Raw genomic sequence first — 21,305 nt, 5'->3', positions numbered from 1 at the left:
TTCCTAAAGATGATATAGAGAAAAACTCAGTGTTTGAAATTTTTAGGTGTTGGTGCTGGGCTATATGTTGCCACACAAGTCTTTCTGGATGAGGCAAATTTTTTTTTTGTTTCTTCTTAACACACTTTTATAAATTAAAAGTAAAATATGCATACAGAATATCACCCTAAAAAAGACATTAGAGAAAAATATCTCCAAATATGTTGAGTTTATCTGGAAATGAGAAAAGAGGATTATAATCTGGATGCACGAAACGGCAAGCCACAAATGCAGCTGGCTGGGGAAGGGCAAAGGGAAGTTCTATTGGCTGAAAGGGAGAAGTTGACATAAGCTACTTAGAAACTGAGCTAATTGGTCCCAGAGGCTCCAAGCGAGTTGTCGTCACTTCATTGGTGAAGATGGTGTTATTGAACAAGTGTTCTTTTGAGAGCATCTTATCTCAATTACTGCAGCCCTAAAGAATGTCTGGTGATAAACTTTGTCATAAAAATACATGTTGAGGCTGGGCGTGGTGGTTCATGGCTGTAATCTCAGCACCTTGGGAGGCCGAGACAGGAGGATCGCTTGAGGCCCTGAGTTTCAGATCAGGCTGGGCAACACAGCCAGACCCCGTCTCTACAAACATTTTTTAAAATTGGCAGGGTGTGGTGGTGCACGCCTGTAGTCCCAGCTACTCAGGAAGCTGAGGAAGGAGGATCCCTTGAGCCCAGGAATTTGAGGCTGCAGTGAGCTGTCATTGTGCCACTGCATTCCAGCCTGGGTGACACAGCGAGACCCTATTTCAAAAAACAAATGAGAGAAATACATGTACATGTGCCAAATGTGCAAGCCATGCAAAGCAGGAGATGCATGTAGGATGCGGAGGGATTTCTTGTGGGTTTTTAGAAAGTCCTTGGAAACATTTCTTATTTGAGATGCAAGCCTGAGCCTCCCTCCCCTTTGTCTTCTCAGCCCTATTTCGTCTGAGTCTGACTAAAGCAATTTCATCTTGGCATCTGCAACTTTTATAAGAAAAAAAAAATCCCCAAATCATATGATACAGAACGAAAAATTATCACAGAGGTTCACAGATAGACAACCATCACTCAGGTTAAGAACTGGAACTTTCCTGGCTGGGCATGGTGACTCACTTCTGTCAACCAGCACTTTGGGAGGTTGAGGCGAGTGGATTACTGAGGTGAGGAGTTGGAGACCAGCCTGGGAAATACAACCAACCCCTATCTCTATGAAAAATACAAAAATTAGCCAAGTGTGGTGGCACATGCCTGTGCGGCTGAGATGGGAGAATCGCTTGAACCCAGGAGGCGGAGGCTACAGTGAGCCGAGATTGTGCCACTGCACTCCAGCCTGGGTGACAAAATGAGAATCCGTCTCAAAAAGCAAAAAACAAACAACAAACAAAAAAACAACTGGAAAATTCCCAAGACCTAGAAGCCCTGCTCCAGGCCTGCAGTCATTTTCCATCCCATCTGCAAGATCACCTCTAAACTGACTACTAGCACCAAGGTTAGTTTTGCCAGTTTTAAAAATTTGAACAAATGGAATCACATAGAATGTATTCTTCAGTGTCCGGCTTCGGTTAACATTATGTTGGTGATATTTGTTCATTTCATAAAGTATGGCAGTTGTTTATTCACTTTCATTTTTATATAGTATCCCATAGAATATGAATATACCACAATTTTATTCATCCATTCTAAATGTTGATGGACACTAGGATTTCTTCCAGTCTGGGTGTTTTTTTACAAATAATGGTGATGTGCACACATTTTTTGGAGTGGAATTGTTGGATCACAGGTTCTGCATGTGTTCAGCTGTGGTAGATATTGCCAAATATTTTCTAACACGGTTGTACCAATTTACATTCCAAAGAGGATTGTATGATAGCTGTGTTAGGCTCACACCTGTGATCCCAGCAGTCTGGGAGGCCAAGGTGGGTGGATCACCTAAGGTCAGGAGTTTCAGACCAGCCTGGTCAATATGGTGAAACCCCATCTTTACTATAAATACAAAAATTAGCTGGGTATAGTGGTGCATGCCTGTAGTCCCAGCTACTTGGGAGGCTAAGGCAGGTGAATCGCTTGAACCGGGGAGGCGGGGGTTGCAGTGAGCCAAGATTGTGCCACTGCACTCCAGCCTGGGTGACAGAGTGAGATTCCATCTCAAAAAAAAGAGAAAAAGAAAAAGAAAAAGGCCGGGCACAGTGGCTCAAGCCTGTAATCCCAGCACTTTGGGAGGCTGAGGCAGGCTAATCACAAGGTCAGGAGTTCGAGACCATCCTGGCTAACATGGTGAAACCCCGTCTCTACTAAAAATACAAAAAATTAGCCGGGCGTGGTGGCAGGTGCCTGTAGTCCCAGCTCCTCGGGAGGCTGAGGCAGGAGAATGGTGTGAGCCCGGGAGGCGGAGGTTGTGGTGAGCCAAGATCGTGCCACTGTGTTCCAGCCTGGGCAATAGAGCAAGACTCTGTCTCAAAAAAAAAAAAAAAAAAAAAAAAGAAGAAGAAGAAGAAGAAAAGAAAAGAAAGAAAGCTGTGTTGTTCCATGTGGTAGGCAGAATAGTGTCCATATTCTCATCCCAAGAACCTGTGAATACGTTACCTCCTCTGGCAACAGGGGCTTTGCAGCTGTGATTAAATTAAAGCTATTAAGAAGGGGAGAGGATCTTGGTTTACACAGGTGAACCCAATGCCATCATAAAGTTCTTAAAGTGAAAGAGACAGGAAGAGAGTTAGAGGGTGACGTGACTGTGGAGAAAGGGTCAGAGAGAGGCAACGATGCTGAAGATGAAGAAAGGAGGCCACGAGTCACGGAAAGTGGAGGTATCTAGAAGCTGGAAAAGGAAAGGAAATGCATTCTACCCTCGGGCTTCCAGAAAGGAATGCAGCCCTGCTGGCACTCTGACTTTAACTCAGTGAGATCCGTGTCAGACTTCTAACCCACAGAACTGTAAGATAACATATTTGAGTTGTTTTAAGCTCCTAAGTTTGTGGTAGTTTGTTACAGCATCAACAGAAAACTAAGAGACTCCACATTCTCAACACATTGTCTGTGTTTTTAAGTTTTTTGCTATTCTGGTGGATGTGTTATGGTATCTCATTACGGTATTTATGTTTCCCTGATGAGAAATGAGCTTGAGCACCTTTTCATATGTTTTTTAGCTATGTAGATATTCTCTTTTATAAAGTGCCTGTTCATACATACTGCCAATTTGCCTACCAGGTTGTCAGTCTTTTTCTCATTGGTTTATAGGTCTTTGTATATTCTGAATATAAACCCTTTTTCAGTTATGTGTGTTGCAGATATCTTCCACTTTACAGCTTGTGTTTTCATTCTCTTAATAGTATCTTTGCCTAACATAACATCTTTTTTTTTTTCTTTTTTTTTTTTCTGAGACGGAGTCTCACTCTGTCGCCCAGGCTGGAGGGCAGTGGTGCGATCTGGGCTCACTGCAAGCTCTGCCTCCCAGGTTCACGCCATTCTCCTGCCTCAGCCTCCGGAGTAGCTGGGACTACAGGCGCCTGCCACCACGCCGGTTTAATTTTTTTGTATTTTTAGAAGAGACGGGGTTTCACCGTGTTAGCCAGGATGGTCTTGATCTCCTGACCTTGTGATCCACCCGCCTTGGCCTCCCAAAGTGCTGGGATTACAAGTGTGAGCCACCGTAACATAACTTCTTAATTTTAATATCATTCAACTTATCTTTTCCTTCGTGGTCAGTGTTATGTGTCTGTTTAAGGAATCATTCTTGGCTGGGTGTGGTGTCTAATGCCTGTAATCCCAGCATTGTGGGAGCCTGAGGCAGGAGGATCACTTGAGCCCAGGAGTTCGAGACCAATCTGAGAAACATAGTGAGACCCTACCTCCAGTAATGAAAAGAAAAGAAAAGAAAAGGAAAGAAAGAAAATCATTCCATACCCCAATGCCAAGAAGATATTCCCCTGTTATCTTTTTCTTTTTCTCTTTTTTCTTTTATTTTTTTTGGAAACAGAGCATCACTTTGTTACCCAGGCTGGAGTGCAGTGGCACGATCTCAGCTCACTGCAACCTCCACCTCCCAAGTTCAAGTGATTCTCCTGCCTCAGTTTCCTTAGTAGCTGGGATTACAGGTGCCCACCACCATGCCCAGTTAATTTTTTTGTGTGTTTTTAGTAGAGACAAGGTTTCACCATGTTGGCCAAGCTGGTTTTGAACTCCTGACCTCAAGTGATCTGCCCAGCTCCGCCTCCCAAAGTGCTGGGATTACAGGCGTGATGAGCCACCATGCCTGGCGTATGTTATCTTACAAAGCTTTATTTTTTTACCTTTCTTATTTGTATCTAAATTCATCTGGAATTGTTTTTTGTGTATGAAGCAAGGTAGCAATCAATTTCCTTTTTTTTTTTTTTTTTTGGTCTCATATGGCACTCCAACCCTCCCAGCCTCGGCTTTCTCCCACAGCTCTATGGTGCTACTTTTGTCTTTTAGTTCTCTACATACTTACTATTGTTATAAATCAGGTATTGATATATGTGTGGGCCTGTTTCTGTACTCTTCATTTTGCTTTATTGGTCTGTTTGTTTATGTTCACTCCAACATTGCACTGTCTTAGTTATTGTAGCTTTAATATAAGTGTAGATGTCCAGCAGGGTAAGTTTCTCCCACTTGGTGGCTGTTCTTTGAAATTGGTTATTCTTGGCTTGATTCTTTGCATTTCTACATATACCTTTAGAATCAGGTAGTCAATATCCACTATCCACTTTATGTCATCATAAAGTCCTTAAAAGTGCCAGGCACAGTGGCTCATGCCTGTAATCCCAACACTCTGGGAGGCCAAGGCAGATGGATCACTTAAGGTCGGGAGTTTGAGACCAGTCTGGCAAACATGGTGAAATCCCATCTCTGCTAAAGATACAAAAATAAAAATTAGCTGGGTATGGTAGCATGCAACTGTAACTCCAGCTACTTGGGAGGCTGAGGCAGGAGAATCACTTGAACCCAGGAGGCAGAGGTGACGGTGATTGTGCTACTGCACACCAGCCTGGGTGACAGAGTGAGACTCTGTCTCAAAAATAAATAAATAAATAAATAAAATAAAGTCCTTAAAAGTGGAAGAGCGAAAAAGAGATAGAGGGTGTCGTGACTGTGGAGAAAGGATCAGAGAGATGCAATGTTGCTGAAGATGAAGAAAGGAGGCCATGAGTCACTGAAAGTGGAGGTATCTAGAAGCTGGAAAAGGAAAGGAAATGCATTCTACCCTCGGGCTTCCAGAAAGGAATGCAGCCCTGCTGGCACTCTGACTTTAACTCAGTGAGATCCGTGTCAGACTTCTGGCCACCCATAAAAAAAATCTGCGCCGGACACAGTGACTCACACCTGTAATCACAGTACTTTGGGAGGCCAAGGTGGTGGATCACCTGAGATCAGGAGTTTGAGACCAGCCTGGCCAACATTGTGAAACCCTGTCTACTAAAAATATAAAAATTAGATGGGTATGGTGGCACAAGCCTGCAATCCCAGCTACCCCGAAGGCTGATGGAGGAGAATTGCTTGAACCTAGGAGGTGGAGGTTGCAGTGAGCCAAGATCGTGCCACTGCACTCCAGCCTGGGTGACAGAGGGAGACTCCATCTCAAAACAACAACAACAAAATCTGCTCAGATTTTAATCAGGAATGAATTGAATCTATAAATCAATTTGAAAGACAATTGACTTTTCATAAAATTGAGCTTTCTAATCTGTGGTCTTGATGTAGCCTATCATTTTCTTTCTTTTCTTTCTTTTTTTTTTTTTTTTTAAGATGGAGTCTCATTCTGTCGCCCAGGCTGAAGTGCAGTGGTGCAATCTCAGCTTTCTGCAAACTCCGCCTCCTGGGTTCAAGCGATTCTCCTGTCTCAGCCTCCAGAGTAGCTGGGATTACAGGTACCCACCACCACGCCCAGCAAATTTGTATATTTTTAGTAGAGATGAGGTTTCACCATGTTGGCCAGGCTGGTCTCAAACTCCTGACCTCAAGTGATCTGCCCACCTTGGCCTCCCAAAGTGTTGGGATTACAGGCGTGAGCCACCACACCCAACCAGCCTATCATTTTCTTTAGAATTCATCAAGTTAATTTCTTTGACAATGTTTTGTAGTTTTCTATGTAATTGTCCTGCACATCTTTCATTAGGATTCATTCTGAGGATTCAACCTTCTTAATGCTATTGCAAGTAACATTAAAATTTTAAATTCTATTTATAATTATTTAGTTATATAATAGATATAGAACTGATCTTGTGTCTAATGACTGCTAAATTTACTTTTAAACTTTAAGTTTATTATTATTATTATTTTGAGATAAAGTCTTTCTCTGTCACTCAAGCTGGAGTTCAGTGGCATGATCATAGCTCATTGCAGCCTCGAACTCCTGGGCTTCAAGTAATCCTCTCACCTCAGTTTTCTGAGTAGCTAGTACTACAGGCATGCACCACCACGTATGGCTATTTTTTACATTTTTTGTAGAAATGGGTATGACTCTATTGTTTAGGCTGGTCTTGAACTCCTGGCCTCAAGTGATCCTACTGCCTTGGTCTCCCAAAGTGCTGGGATTATAGGTGTGAGCCACCACACTCAGCCTATTTTCTATTTTTTTTTTTTTTTTTTTTTTTGGGACAGACTTTTTGTTCTGTCGCCCAGGCTGGAGTACAGAGGCATGATCTCGACTCACTGCAAGCTCCGCCTACCAGGTTCACGTCATTCTGCTGCCTCAGCCTCCCGAGTAGCTGGAATCACAGGCGCCCACCACCATGCCCGGCTAAATTTTTGTATTTTTAGTAGAGACGGGGTTTCACTGTGTTAGCCCGGATGGTCTCAATCTCCTGACCTCGTGATCTGGCCGCCTCGGCCTCCCAAAGTGCTGGGATTCCTATATTCACTTTGTATAGTTTATTTCTAGAGTCTTGTATCTTCCACATATATAATCATGTCATTTGTGAATAATGACAGCTTGACTTTGGATGAGACACATTTTACGTAGGAAGATGTGGAGAAATTAGAACCCTCGTACATTGCTAATGAAAATGCAAAATAGTGTGGTTGTATTGGACAACAATTGCCAGTTCCTCAAAGTAGTAAAGATGGAGTTAACAGATAACCCAGCCAAGGCTGCAGTGAGCCTTGATTGTGCCACTGCACTCCAGTGTAGGAAACAGAGTGAGATCCTGTTTCAAATAAAACAAAACAAAAACATGAAAAAAACACACGACCCAGCAAATCCACTTCTAGGGATATACCCAAGAGAACTGAAAGCATATATCCACACAAAAACTTGTAGATGAATGTTTATAGCAGCCATATTCATAATAACTAAAACAAGGAAACAATCCAAATGTCCATTAACTGGTGAAGGGATGAATACAATGTGATATATCCATACAATGAACTATTATTCATTAATGAAAAGATTTTTTTAAAAAAGAATGAAATACTGATACATGCTACAACATAGATGAATATTAAACACATTCAGCTAAGTGAAAGAAGCCAGTCACAAAAGACCACATATTATACAAATCCATTTATGTGAAATGTCCAGAATAGACAAATCCATAGACAGAAAATACATTAGTGGTTACCTAGGACTGGGGTTGTATGTAGTGGCAATCAGGAGAGACAATGATACATGTTTCTTTTTGGGGTTATGAAAATGTTCTCAAATTAGATGTGATGGTCACATAACTGAATATTCTAAAAACTAATGAATTGTACAATTTAAATGGGTACATTTTATTTTATTTATTATTATTATTATTATTATTATTATTTTGAGGCAGGGTCTTATTCTGCCGCCCAGGCTGGAGTGCAGTAGCATGATTACAACACACCAACTCACTACAGCCTCCACCTCCTGGGTTCAATCCATCCTCCCACCTCAGCCTCCTGAGCAGCTGGGACTACAGGCGTGCATCACCACACCCAGCTAGTTTTGTATTTTTTGTAGAGATGGAGCCTCACCATGTTGCCTAGGCTGGTCTTGAACTCCTGGGCTCAAGCAATCCACCTGCCTTGGCCTCCCTAAGTGTTGGGATTACAGGCACGCCCACCTCGCCCAGCTAAATGGGTAAATTTTATAGTCTGTAATTTATATCTCAACAAAGCTATTTAAAGTTTTGGGTTTTTAAATTATTATTGTTGTTGTTTTAAATGGAGTTATGCTTTTTTTGCCCAGGTTGGAGTGCAATGGCGTAATCTCGGCTCACTGCAACCTCCACCTCCCAGGTTCAAGAGATTCTCCTGCCTCAGCCTCCTAAGTAGCTGGGATTACAGGCATGCACCACCACATCAGGCTATTTTTTTTTTTTTTTAAATTTAGTGGAGACAGGGTTTCACCATGTTGGTCAGGCTGGTCTCGAGCTCTTGACCTCAGGTGATCCACCCGCCTCGGCCTCCCAAGGTGCTGGGATTACAGGCATGCACCACCACGCACGGCTAAACTTTTTTTTCCCCCCCGAGACAGAGTCTCCCACTGTTGCCCAGGCTGGAGTGCGGTGGCATGATCTCGGCTCACTGCAAGCTCCGCCTCCCAGGTTAACGCCATTCGCCTGCCTCAGCCTCCTGGGTAGCTGGGACTATAGGCGCCCGCCACCACGCCCGGCTAATTTTTTGTATTTTTAGTAGAGACGGGGTTTCACCGTGTTAGCCAGGATGGTCTCGATCTCCTGACCTCGTGATCCGCCCACTTTGTCCTCCCAAAGTGCTGGGATTGTAGGCGTGAGCCACCGCACCCGGCCTAGGCTAACCTTTTTTAAATATAGGACTTTGAAAGCTTAAAAAAGAGGTAAACATACGCTGTTTGGGGGTATAATCTCTAAATTTTTAGAGATTTTAATTTTTTTGTTATACTTTTCTGGGCTCTCCAAGAATATGTATTTTTGTAATTGGAAAATTCGGAAAAGAATAGATGTTACAAAGATGTAGAATTCCAGCCAGCCATGGTGGTTCACACCTGTAATCCCAGCTCTTTAGGAGGCTGAGGTGGGAGGACTGCTTGAGCCCAGCAGTTCAAGACTAGCCTGGGCAACATAGTGAGACCCCATCTCAAAAAAAAAAAAAAAAGATGTAGAATTCCACCCTTCCCAACACCTGCCACATACCCACAAGCAGCAGCAACAACAAACCCTCCTGAAAAAGCAAGAACATCATTTGAGGGAGAAGTGAGTTGGCACCTGAGTTCAAGGTTGTCTACCTGGATGACTTGTCTGCATAATGAAATGGTGGTAAACTGCAGCTAAACAAGCCAAGGGCAGCTGGTGAGAGGACACTGTTAAGGCACTTGCTTGGGATTTTCACAGAATTGTGATGAACAAAATATTATATGAGAAAGATAATTTTTGTGTCCTTGGCCAGAATAATCGAAACAGGTTAGTTAAAAAGTTATTAGTATGGGTTTGAAGTGGTTAATATCTTGGTCAGGATATTGAGTGGGAAACGGAGTGAAGGGGTGACTCCTAAAATGTTTCAATGACAAAATCCTCAGGGAATAGTGATGACTTAAATGGAATTAGAGATTATACCAAGACACCATACATGTTGAAAGACTAGAAGTTCTCTTAACATGAAAGAAGTTGACTAAGGACCATTTTGACAGAAAAGCAATGAATGTGAGGATATGAAAACTCTATTGCCATTATTTAGAATCAGGATTCCAATGTTTGAATCCTAGTTTCCCTATTTGCTTTCTTTCTTTTCTTTTTTTTTTTGAGAGAGTCTCACTCTGTCACCCAGGCCAGAGTGCAGTGGCACCATCTCGGCTCACTGCAAACTCCACCTCCTGGGTTCAAGCGATTCTAGTGCCTCAGCCTCCCGAGTAGCTGGGATTACAGGCGCGTGCCACCACGCCCAGCTAACTTTTGTATTCTTAGTAGAGACAGGGTTTCACCATGTTGGCCAGGCTGGTCTCGAACTCCTGGCCTCAAGTGATCCGCCCGCCTTGGCCTCCCAAAGTGCTGGGATTGCAGATGTGAGCCACCATGACAAAACCCCTATTTGCTTTTTGATCTCTGTAAAAATACCCAACCTTTTTGAGCTTCGATTTCCTATATTTTTAAAATAGTAATATCAACTTCTACTTCATAGCCTGTTTTAAATAAATCAGAAAGCACATAAAAGCACTTAACAGGCTGGGCACGGTGGCTCACACTTGTAATCCCACCATTTTGGGGAGCCGAGGCAGGTGGATCACTTGAGGTCAGGAGTTTGAGACCAGCCTGGCCAACGTGGTGAAACCCCATCTGTACAAAAAAACAAAACAAAAACAAAAACAAACAAACAAAAATTAGCTGAGTGTGGTGGTGGGCGCCTGTAGTCCCAGCTACTCAGGAGGCTGAGACACGAGAATCGCTTGTATCCGGGAGGTGGAGGTTGCAGCAAGCTGAGATTGTGCAACTGCACTCTAGCCTGGGTGATGGAGCAAGACTCCATCTCAGAAAAAATAAAAAAGAAAAGAAAAGAAAAAGCGCTTAATATAATGCCTGGCACACGCTCTGAAAAATATTTTATATATATGGTAATATTACCATTGGGGGAACCGGTGTGAAGGGGACATAGGATATACTGGCACATCATTTGAAACTTCATGTAAATCTATAATTGTTTCTAAATAAAAAGTTAGAAAATGTATTAGCTATCTAGTCTGGGAATTGTGTTGTGTCATTGTGCTAATATTTTTCTCACCAAACGAAGGAACCAAGGACCAGAGACACAAGCAATTTGTTACAAAGAGTTACAGAGAAGTGAAATGAGAATGGAAGTAATTTCTTCTGAATCATATTACCATAGAGCAGCCTTAGTGTGAAGGCAGCTTAGAATTAGGGCAGTTAACCACTGAACTTATCTGGGTTTGAATATGTGGTTTGCTATGGTTTATTTCCTGGTTCAACTTGACTCATTCATTCAGATTCAGAATAATAAATATTTAAATGTTTAAAATAATAAGCATCTAAAATAATAAGCATTTCCTCCCCATGTACTCTGTGCTAGGCATTGTGGAAGCCTCTCCCATATTGCTTTGAATGCGATTGCAACTAAAGGTTTCTGAATTCTAAGAGAAAGGCACAAAGGAAATTTACTACTGCCACTCTAATCCATTTAGTGCTCACTGTTTAAACATCTTTGTTTTCTCTTAATGAAATTAAAATGTGTGGAACAAATTGTATAGGATGGTAGTACCTCCTCAGTGGGGAATTCTTTTGCCTCTACTAACCTGGAGCATTGGGAAAAGCATGGGAGTAGGGAACATAGTGGATAAGAAAAAGAGGGTTTATTTTCCTTTATACTCAGTTTACAGTAGTGATTCCAGCAGGATGCACTATTTTGTTCAGAAAAAGCTAATGCGAAGAAACTTGGAGCTGTGGCTGATGACCTTGGGACAGAGTTGAGGTTCTGTTGCATTCTTGGGGCAGTGCTCAGCTCCTGTAAATGCAGAAATAACAGCCCCGAATCAGGGTAACTCTAGATAGAGCTCAGTTCTGTAGGTATTTTTCCCTTTCCCTCCCTCCCTCCCTTCCTCCCTTCCTCCCTCCCTTCCTCCCTCCCTTCCTCCCTCCCTTCCTTCCTCTCTCTCTTAGGTCAGTGTGAGAATATGTCTCTTCAGCTGACATGAATAAAGAGATCAAATATCTTTGAAAAACTATGAAAGTTCTAGGAAAGGCTAAGGCTTCACATTCAGAATGTCACCTTTACAGGGAGCTTTAAAGGGAGACAGCAGCAGCATAGAGTGGAGGACATGTAAAATTTCACAAATATTTACCTTTATACAATTTTTTTTCTTTTTTTTTTTTGAGATGGAGTCTCACTCTGTCGCCCAGGCCGGAGTGCAGTGGCGCGATCTCGGCTCACTGCAAGCTCCACTTCCTGGGTTCACGCCATTCTCCTGCCTCAGACTCCCGAGTAACTGGGACTACAGATGCCTTCCCAGCTAATTTTTTTGTATTTTTAGTAGAGACTGGGTTTCACTGTGTTAGCCAGGATGGTCTCAATCTCCTGACCTCGTGATCTGCCCGCCTCAGCCTATCAAAGTGCTGGGATTACAGGTGTGAGCCACTGTGCCCGGCCTTACCTTTGTACAATTTATAGAAATGTATAAGAGGCTTTAGGTGTAAGAGACTGGCAATTAATTTTTTTAATTGTTCTTTTTCTCTTTTTTTTTTTTGTGAGACAGAGTGTCACTCTGTGTCCCAGACTGGAGTGCAATGGCGTGATCTCGGCTCACTGCAACCTCTACCTCCTGGGTTCAAGTGATGCTCCTGCCTCAGCCTCCCTAGTAGCTGGGATTACAGGCATATGCCACCACGCCCAGCTAATTTTTTGTATTTTTAGTAGAGATGGGGTTTCGTCATGTTAGCCAGGCTGGTCTCAAACTCCCAACCCCAGGCGATCCACCCACCTCAGCCTCCCAAAGTGCTGGGATTACAGGCGTGAGCCACCACACACAGCCTAAAAATTGTTCTTATTTGAAAATGAGTCTATGAGGGACATTTTGTCAACCTGGTTTCAAAAAAAGAGATGAATGAAATGAATGGTAAGAATTTGTTTAATGTGCTCATTTCAGCAGCACATGTACTAAAATTAGACTGATACAGAGAAGATTAGCACGGCCCCTGCGCAAAGATGACACACAAATTCATGAAGCAGTTCATTAAAAAAAGTAAAGAAATATTTGTTCAAAAATCATTTTTAATTACATAAGTATTCTCCATTTTTCAGATTGTATAATAAATAATAGGTCTGTCTTTATATACTTTCAGTTTCAGGAATGATAATTCTGAAGAAAAAAGTGAATGGTTCATCACCGATACAAGAATTAACAAACATGATAGTGGCTAGCAACATCAGGTAGGTTTTATTTATTAGCAATGTTTTCCCCACGATTTTTTTTTATGTTTGTTTGTGGTTGAAAAGCCAAACACATTAATTTCCAAGGCTCATTGGCTGCTAAGAAAAATTGTCACTGTGGCCAGGTGCAGTGGCTCCTGCCTATAACCCCAGCACTTTGGCAGGCTGAGGTGGGCAGATTACCTGAGCCCAGCAGTTTGAGACCAGCCTGGACAACATGGCAAAACCATGTCTCTACAAAAAAATACCAAAATTAGCTGGGTGTGGTGGCGCCCACCTGTAGTCCCAGCTACTCAGGGGGCTGAGGTGGGAGGATTGCTAGAGCCCGGGAGGTGGAGGGTGCAGCGAGCTAAGATGCACCACTGCACTCCAGCCTGGGTGACAGAGCAAGACCCTGTCTCAAAAACAAACAAAAACCCTTTAATTATCATTTCGAAGAGGACTTATTCTTAAAAATGCAGGCCTTAGTACTTACATAGTTGGATGATGCTTTTAGAAAAATGACTTGGGGGACACTCCTCCTATATTTTACACATTTCAGTGGCAGAACAGGATAACAATTCAGACCTCCCGTGTGCTCTGACCATGGACAACACACAGCTCTGTCATCCTCAAGCTGCACTGCAAGTGAAGCCGGGGTAACGGTATGTAGAACAATGATTGGTATTATTTGTTTAAATATTATTTCTTATAAGAAGGCAACAGAGTGCAGTTTGTAAATCCCAGTTTAAAAACTCCTTTCTTTTAGAAAGGAGAATGAGAGAAAGTGAAATATAAAAAACACATACTTATGCTGAACCATGAATGACACCGTCACAGAAATATCTAAAAACCATACTGCTTAAAGGCACTTGTTGCAATGTGTAATTCAGCTAAGATGATAATCAAATGCATAGCTCTTGAATACAGAAAAATGATACAAATCCTCCTCCTTTGCTGCCCTTCCCACAGAATACTGAGATAAAACTTATTGAGGCCTAGCTACCAAAGGCAGAATTAGTTGTTCCATATCCTAGGCTAGCATTTGGTACATAGCCCCTATTTTATCATGATTACTGAGAACTGTTAAGTCTAACTCGACTGTGTAGATCAAGACAGTTTTATCTTAGTGCATCCAGTGGCTGAAGCACAGTTGGCACCCTGTAGATTTTGTGTTGTTGCAGTGAGATCACCAGTTACTACAAAGAGCTGATTTGGGCTGGGTTTGGTGGCTCACACCTGTAATCCTGGCACTTTGGGAGACCAAGGCCAGAGGATTGCTTGAGGCCAGGAGTTCAAGACCTGCCTGGGCAACATAGTAGAACCACATCCCTACAAAAATTTTAAAAATAAATTAGCCAGGTGGAGTGGCCCGCACCTGTAGTTCTAGTTACCTGGGAGGCTGAGATGGGAGGATCTCTCGAGGCCAGGAGTTCGAGGTTACAGTGAGTCATGATTGTGCCACTGTACTCCAGCCTGGGCTACAAGGCAAGACTTCGGCTCTAAAAAAAAAAATTGTTTTTTAATGAAAAAAAGAGCTGATTTGGCTCTTTCTTCCCCCATTTACCCAGAATTGCTTAAGTGGTAGATACTGACAAGGTGTCTCAGCAGGGGCAGAATTCTCATGGTTTGAGTCAGTCGGGACCAATTTATGTTGATGTGAATTTCTAACTCCTTTGTCATTCTGAGTGTGTCAGCTGAATTCACGTAAGGGCATTCATCAAGGAAGAAGAGAAACAGCCTTTAGTTTTAACTATTTTATAGCTGAGAAAATTAGACACATACTCCGAGTTACGGGGTCTATTCTGATTTTTATTACTCCTAGAAATTTCATACAGACTATAATCTATCTTGTTAGTAATATCTGATAGGGAATTTTTTGGAATAGCTATGTGTAGAAACTATTTTATTACACAGATTTAGGAATCTCAGAGGATCTGATTCCTTAGTCTCTAAATCTTCAAAGGCATTAAATGCCAATACATTGTCCTTGGTCAAGATTACAACGCAGAAAGGAACAAGCTAATTAACTATTTAGAATTCCCTCTCCTAAGAGACCACATCGACAAAGTGGCACCATAACACAGTTTGGTGTTTTGTTGGTCACTTTAGAATACCACCACCATTTTGGAGGCTTTGGGTGGAGCTGGGGATAAAGCCATGGAGGCAGAACCATGTCGGAAAACCTGGGTTTAGCCCCACTTTGTACTTGGGTGTTTGAGCTAATCGCTTAAGTCACGTAAAACAAGACTAATAAAGTCTGGGACACAGACTTTAACACCTCAAGTGCTGCCAAAAGTATTTAAAAGACAAAAGCGAATCACAGGCACCGTTCACCGAGCACCTCCTAGACATCAAGAAACGTGCGAGGTGCCCTACATTCTTCATTTAATGCCAATAACCCCACGAGGCAGGTATCACCTTCATTCTACAAATGGGCCCCACTCCTACCAACTAACTGGCTGATTGAGGACCTGACCCCAGGCCTGCCAACGCTCACGCTGGCGGATTGCCCGCCTTGTCAGCTCCAGTTAGCAGGCCGTGGGAGTAAAAACCCGGCGCCCCAGCCTTCACCGTGCTGCACGAGGAAGCTGGCTAGGCAGGCATGACTTTGTCAGTCAACCAGCCCGCAGCCGGGCCCTGGGCTTTGTTAGCAGCCACTTGGCGAGGGCCCCGGGCGGGTGGGGAGGCGGCGCTTCCTCCAAGAAGAGGTGGGACCCCGGCTCCGCCGACCTCGGAGCCGCCCCGGCCCCGGATCGCCGACGACGTACGTGCAGGCCTGGGGATGGGGCGCGGGCCACGAGCGGCGCGCCCGCCGAGATGGCTGCGGCCTGCAGGGCGGTGGGCGAGGCCGGTGACCCAATAAAGCGGCCGGTCCGCGGGAGGCCCCGCCCGGCCGGGTTCCGGCACTCGCCGCAGGGTCCCGGCCGGCGGCAGTTTGCGCGCCCCCGTCCGCAGCGCTCGGCGTGAGGGCGGCTTGGGCCGAGGGTGTGAGCGCGCGCCGCCGGGTCGGGGCCCGGCCGGGAGCGGGGAAGGCGGGAGGCGGGAGCGCCGGTCGCCCGGGAGCCGCGCAGAGGAGCAGGCGGGGCGGGACGCGGCCGGGGGCCCAGGCGTCCGGGAGCCGCGCCGCCCGCGGCAGGCCCGGGCCCTCGGCCCGCCCCGCGCGCGCGCCCCCGCCAGCCCGGCCCTCCTCCTCCCCGCCGCCCCTCCCGCGCGCGTCCACCGGCTCCCCGGCTCGCGCCGCTCCATGTAGCCCCGGATCCCCGGGCGGCCGCGGAGGAGGGGGCGACCACAAGATGGCGGGTACGTGGCCCCCTGTTCTCCGGGCGGCGGCGGCGGCTCCTCGCGCCCACCCGCCCTCCGCCGCCGCCCTGAGTGGCGGCCGGGCCGGGGCCGGCGTGGGGTCCCGGCGCGGGGAGGCGCCGCCGGGGCGGGAGGGCGGGCGGTGGGGGCGTCGCGCCGGGCCCCGGGGCGCTGACCGGGCCTTTCTTCTCTCTCCTCGGCGCAGACCTCTCGCTGCTCCAGGAGGACCTGCAGGAGGACGCGGACGGATGTGAGTGGCCCGACCTCGCGGTGGCCCGGCAGCCCGCGGGGAGCAGCCGGGGAGGGCGGGCTGCGGCGCGGCCTGGGCCGGGCCCTGGCTGGCTGAGGGGACGGTGGGCAAGGGCGGCCCCGGGCGGGCTGGGGTGGCGATTTGGGGGGAAAATCTCGCGTCCGTGAGGAAACGGCGCGCCCAGGTTCCGCTGGGGGAGGGAGACGCCCGGAGTAACGCCCAAGTTCGCTTTCCGCCCTTCGCTCTCCCGGCGCCCCCGAATCGCCCGCGGGCTCGGCAGTGGCGCGGCTGTTTTGGAAGGAGAAGCCGGTGGGGCAGGATTTGAAGTGGGGTTTGGGTGTGTTTCGGCCCCTGGTGTCCCCTTCCCCCGTCCCTCTAGGAAGGAAGAGGCTCGCGCGGGAGGTGTGTTTCCTTAGAGTGGCTCTTCCAGGAGCGCCGGGGGGGCAGCCTGGGCCCCGGTAGCCGTCTGGGCTCCCCGACCCGGTTTTGGGTTGTTTGAGGATGACATACCTGTCATTTTACTTGGGCTCGGAGCAGTTTCTAGATTGCTCCCGATTTGATTCGTGGATTACGGGAAGGTTGGAAGGTGTGGCCTCATCAGGAATTACTAGGTTTGAAGAGCATATTTCTTTAATGCAGATACTCAGAAATCACGCAGCCCTCCTTCAGTGTTAACAGTGCAGCTTTCCTTTGAGGTACTGAAGTTTTTAGAGAGTTGACGTTTTTATTTTTAAAAAGACAAAGTTTTTGACGTTTCCTAATGGCGACGGAATTGATATTTAGAAAGGAATTTTTCGTCTTATATGTACTTTTCTAAGTCTCAGAAAATAATTTGGGTCACGATAGAAAAGACAGAGTTAAGCAGATTTCTATTGAAAGAAGTGACAAATTGCAGTTAACTTAAAATAGTTTCTATTCATGCTAATCTTCCAAAATAGTGACCCATCAAAAAAATCAATAGGTTTTGAGATGCATTTTAAAAATGAAGAGTGTGCAAAATGTATAAGCGTAGATCATGGGATGCGTAAGGGACCAAGAAATTGTTCTGAGTTGAGATGCTAAGCATAGTAGAATTGTGGTCTGTTTAGTGGAAAGCCTACTGGATGCTGAGATTGACTGTCTAATACCTGTGTAAGTAATTTCAGAGATGGTTGCAGTTTGAAATTACTCTTTTAAATACTCTGTGGTTAATCCTTAACATTGTCTAATGTGGTTCCCTTACTCAGAGTAAACTTAATTTTTAGATTCCTGGTTGTTGTCAGTAAAGTAAGGGGCATTTACTATTTAGATGGATTATCTGAAACGAGTAATTTATCTTTAAAGTAAATGAACCACATCCAGACTTCTGTTAAGTCTGTGTTTTTAGTGGGGTGGCTCAAAACACTTCTCTTAAAGGGAGCAGTACTCATGTAGTGAAGGACAGCTTTAACATTTTATTTAATGTTTACCTTAAGCCACTCCTCTACCTAATAGTAAGTTTGAGATATTGTTTAAGGCAGCTATTGATTTCAGATCTCTTGCCAGGTTAGGATTGGAGAAGTGGCCCTGATTATGTTACCTCGAGGAGGGCTTTTTATATTTATGTTTGACTTCGTAAATAGAAGATTCATTCATTCAGCAAGTATTTATGACTGTCTGAAGCAAAAACTTCTCACTCCTGAAGGATGAAATGCAGAGTCAGTTTCTTCCCTAGCCTCCAACAGGCACAGTGTAGAGGGGAAGGCATACCTGTGAAAAATTCAGCCGTGAGTTTCAAGACTGCCTGGTACTGGGGATGGAGCTCTGAGAAGGGTGGGCACAACCCATGCCCTCTAGTGGTTTACAAGCAGTTTTGAATCTAGGTGTACAGTACTATTACAGTTACAGACTTGGAGCCAGGCTGCTCTGTTCGTCTTAGCAGTGTCTTTTTGGGCAGACTCGGGCAACTCACTTAACCTCCCTATGCCTCAGTTTTGTCATTTGTCAGTAGACATAAGAAATATTACCTGCTTCATAGAGTTGTTCAGGGCTGTACGTGAGTTAGTGCCTGTGAAGCACTTGGAACAATTCCTGGTAGACGGCGATGGTTATGATTATGTTTGCTGTTATGAGAAAAGAGCACGGGAAGCTTAAAAGAACAGAGGAGGAAACACTGATGTTGAACCTTCCAGAATGAAGGTACTTACAGATGCTGCCAACGCTTGCAACTAACTTTTTTTTTTTTTTTTTGAGATGGAGTTTCACCCTTGTTGCCCACGCTGGAGTGCAATGGCGTGATCTCGGCTCACCGCAACCTCTGCCTCCTGGGTTCAAGTGATTCTCTTGCCTCAGCCTCCTGAGTAACTGGGGATTACAGGCGTGCGCCACCACGCCCAGCTAATTTTGTACTTTTAGTAGAGACAGGGTTTCTCCATGTTGATCAGGCTGGTCTCAAACTCCCGACCTCAGGTGAGCCACCTGCCTCGGCCTCCCAAAGTGCTGGGATTACAGGCGTGAGCCACTGCGCCCGGCTGCAACTAACTTTAAAGGTTCTGTTTGCTATGCATTTTAATTTAGGGTAAAACGGACATTGAAGACACAATAGTTATTTGCATATTCATAATTTGGTTGAAGTCTTTGTTAGAGTAATTGCTTGTTTTTCTCAGTTCAGTTTTTGCAGGTGATACCTTTACCCAGAACATTCAGGAACAAAGGACCTTTGGACATATGGCCAGTTGAAGGACCACTTCCCTTCTCTTGTAAAGGGAGAAAGAATGAGGAGGAACACTGGGCCATGGTGCCTCCTTAGAGAGCGAGATGGTTGGTAAGGGAGTGAGAAAGCTGTCACATCCTGGAGAAGCTGGAGAAGGTAGAGGAGCCAAAAGTAGAAGAATGGAGCTTGGGCTGCCCTTACAACACGGTTGTTGTCTCATGAACCTGAGTTTCTCTGTCTATGGCAAAACTCCAGAGTATGGAGGCCAACCTCCAGAGTAGTTGTAAACAGGTCCTACTACTTCAGCCAAGCTAGGTGTAAGTTGGCCCTTGGGATGAGAAGAAATTATTTTCTGGTCAAGCGCTAGAATCTTGGTTGCCCTTCCTAAGTGCAGAACCTGGGCTATGAGGGAAGAGAGAGTAAGTTCTGTTGTGCAGATGATCTAGGAAAGGACCTAGCTAGAGTCTAGGACTTGAAAGAGGGTCATGGCCAGACATTGCTAAGAGTCTCACGTCTTTCGATTTGATTTGTTTTAAGCCCATCTCTGTATAGAGGCGTAGAGTTGGGGAGAAGGTTGGTCAAAGACTGACTTGACTGATAACCTTTGGAGGAAAAAAAAAAATCTAATGAGGAAAAAATGGATGGTATTGTATTTGTATATATATCTCAAAAGGTCATAAAGGTAAGTAAATGAAATCATTATCAGGTACTGTTAAATTTAGAAGAATAGGCTGGGTGTGGTGACTCATGCCTGTGATCCCAGCAGTTTGGGAGGCCGAGGTGGGCAGATCATGAGGTCAGGAGATCGAGACCATCCTGGCCAACTTGGTGAAATGTATACTAAAATACAAAAAAAAATTAACTGGGCGTGGTGGCGTGCACCTGTAGTCACAGCTACTCAGGAGGCTAAGACAGAGGAGCTGTTTGAACCCGGGAGGTGGAGGTTGCAGTGAGCCAAGATTGTGCCACTGCATTCCAGCCTGGCGACAGAGGAAGACTCCATCTCAAAAAAAAGTTTAGGAGAATAATGCAATAAAACTATATGTATTTAAGTTTAAAAGTGATACTTTCAATACTGTATCATGAAATACTTTGAATTTCAAATTGAAAGCAAACCAGTGACTCCATTTGAATATGGTTATCTCAGCGGATTTCAGAGTTGGATAGACCCTTTTTAATTTTTTATATTTAATTATGTACGTTAAGTAATAGGAGACAATGCAAAATTGTAGATGTTTAGAAAAAAATTATTTCAGATTTCTATTTTAGTTTCCAAAGATTCAATTTTGATTCACATTTAAGTTGGTAGATTCCTAAAATGAAATGAGACTAAGATACACTTAAGATTTGGTGAGCTAATGCTTGTAAAAATAATTTCACTTAAGGAGTTTCATTAGAACTTAAACTTTTATCAAAGCAATATGTTGAATATCATTTTTAAAGAATGGCTATGTAACGCTTAGTTTACAGTGCCTTTCATACACAGGTTGTTCTTCACGGCAGTCCTGTGATGTGTAGGCTATGGTATTCTAATACTAATGAGTAAGTTGACTAATGCCCAACGGGACTCAGAAACAAAACTCCGAAGTTTAGGTGGAATTTAAACTAGGCCTTCTGATCCTAAATACCATACTTTGAATGTTATGTTTTCTTAAATGGCCCAGTTGAAAATATTGATCAACCCAAACTTGTATAGGCCATTTCTTTGAACTCATTCTTAAAGTACCCTTGCAAATGAATCTGGGATGCTGCATGTGGTTTAGTTTACACCTGGAGAATGATAGAGGGGATGGAGCTTGGGTATAATGCAGCTTATTTAGTCGTTAACTTTTATTTCAGCTGTAACTAAGTATAACGTTGAAAAGTTGTTGAAGCTGTGTTACTGAGTATGCCATACAACCAATTTTTTTCATATTGAAGTTTTGGAATCCTTTTACGTTATGCTGTTTTTTGGGTTTAAGGGCAGTGTTGAAGTAGAGTGAAGAATGGGTCCAGAACTAACTGAGGGTAACCGCCTAGACCGCACTCTGTGCAGAGTCTCCAGGCGCTTCTACCACTTTTCAAAACCAGTTCTGATAAGCTTAGAGTCCTTGTTGCTGGGGGAGGTGAGGAGCAAAATATTGGCGCTGTATCCGGTAGCGGCCAGGGAATCATTCAGAGACCTTAGGAAGGTGCCCTTGAACATGAATGATATTTAGGAGTATCGTTAAATAGGGATTTGGGAGGGTGAGTCATGAGACCTGGTAGCCTGTTT

At 44.6% G+C, this 21,305-nt stretch overlaps 2 protein-coding genes and 1 non-coding gene across 5 annotated transcripts in view; 2 read left to right on the top strand and 1 right to left on the bottom strand.

Moving 5' to 3' along the window:
• Nucleotides 1-7,766: 7,766 nt before the first annotated feature.
• Nucleotides 7,767-16,076, bottom strand: LOC119618521 (uncharacterized). Its single transcript, XM_073006506.1, has 3 exons — nucleotides 15,599-16,076; nucleotides 14,424-14,524; nucleotides 7,767-11,426 (listed from the first exon to the last, which is right to left on the bottom strand). The coding sequence occupies exons 1-3, from the start codon at nucleotides 16,074-16,076 to the stop codon at nucleotides 11,103-11,105; spliced, it is 903 nt and encodes a 300-aa protein (XP_072862607.1). The 3' UTR covers nucleotides 7,767-11,102.
• LOC119618750 (U6 spliceosomal RNA) lies at nucleotides 12,552-12,658 on the top strand. The gene has a single exon (XR_005235110.1). It is a non-coding gene; the product is annotated as a U6 spliceosomal RNA (small nuclear RNA).
• The window catches only part of PPP4R1 (protein phosphatase 4 regulatory subunit 1), a 72,037-nt gene continuing 66,283 nt past the window's right edge, over nucleotides 15,552-21,305 (top strand). The window contains exons 1-2 of one of the 3 annotated variants that reach the window (XM_007974662.3): nucleotides 15,552-15,594; nucleotides 16,336-16,380. Coding sequence is in view for 2 of the 3 variants with exons in the window: in XM_007974660.3 (XP_007972851.3) it covers nucleotides 16,124-16,130; nucleotides 16,336-16,380 (52 nt within the window). In the remaining variant the exon portion in view is untranslated. Of the gene's footprint in view, nucleotides 15,595-15,961; nucleotides 16,131-16,335; nucleotides 16,381-21,305 lie in introns of those variants that run through there. The other 2 variants (XM_007974660.3, XM_007974661.3) reach the window with 2 other exon arrangements.

The sequence above is a fragment of the Chlorocebus sabaeus genome, chromosome 18 (assembly GCF_047675955.1).
Source record: "Chlorocebus sabaeus isolate Y175 chromosome 18, mChlSab1.0.hap1, whole genome shotgun sequence".
NCBI classification, from domain to species: domain Eukaryota; kingdom Metazoa; phylum Chordata; class Mammalia; order Primates; family Cercopithecidae; genus Chlorocebus; species Chlorocebus sabaeus.
This window is presented reverse-complemented; position numbering and strand designations above follow the sequence as displayed.

Coding starts and splice junctions, on each gene's coding strand:
- LOC119618521 (XM_073006506.1), bottom strand. CDS start 16,076: ATGGAGCGGCGCGAGCCGGGGAGCCGGTGGACGCGCGCGGGAGGGGCG. Junction 14,525..15,598: donor CCCCATCCCCAGGCCTGCAC/GTACGTCGTCGG, acceptor ACGTGAATTCAG/CTGACACACTCAGAATGACA. Junction 11,427..14,423: donor TGCCCCTGCTGAGACACCTT/GTCAGTATCTAC, acceptor CTGCATTTACAG/GAGCTGAGCACTGCCCCAAG.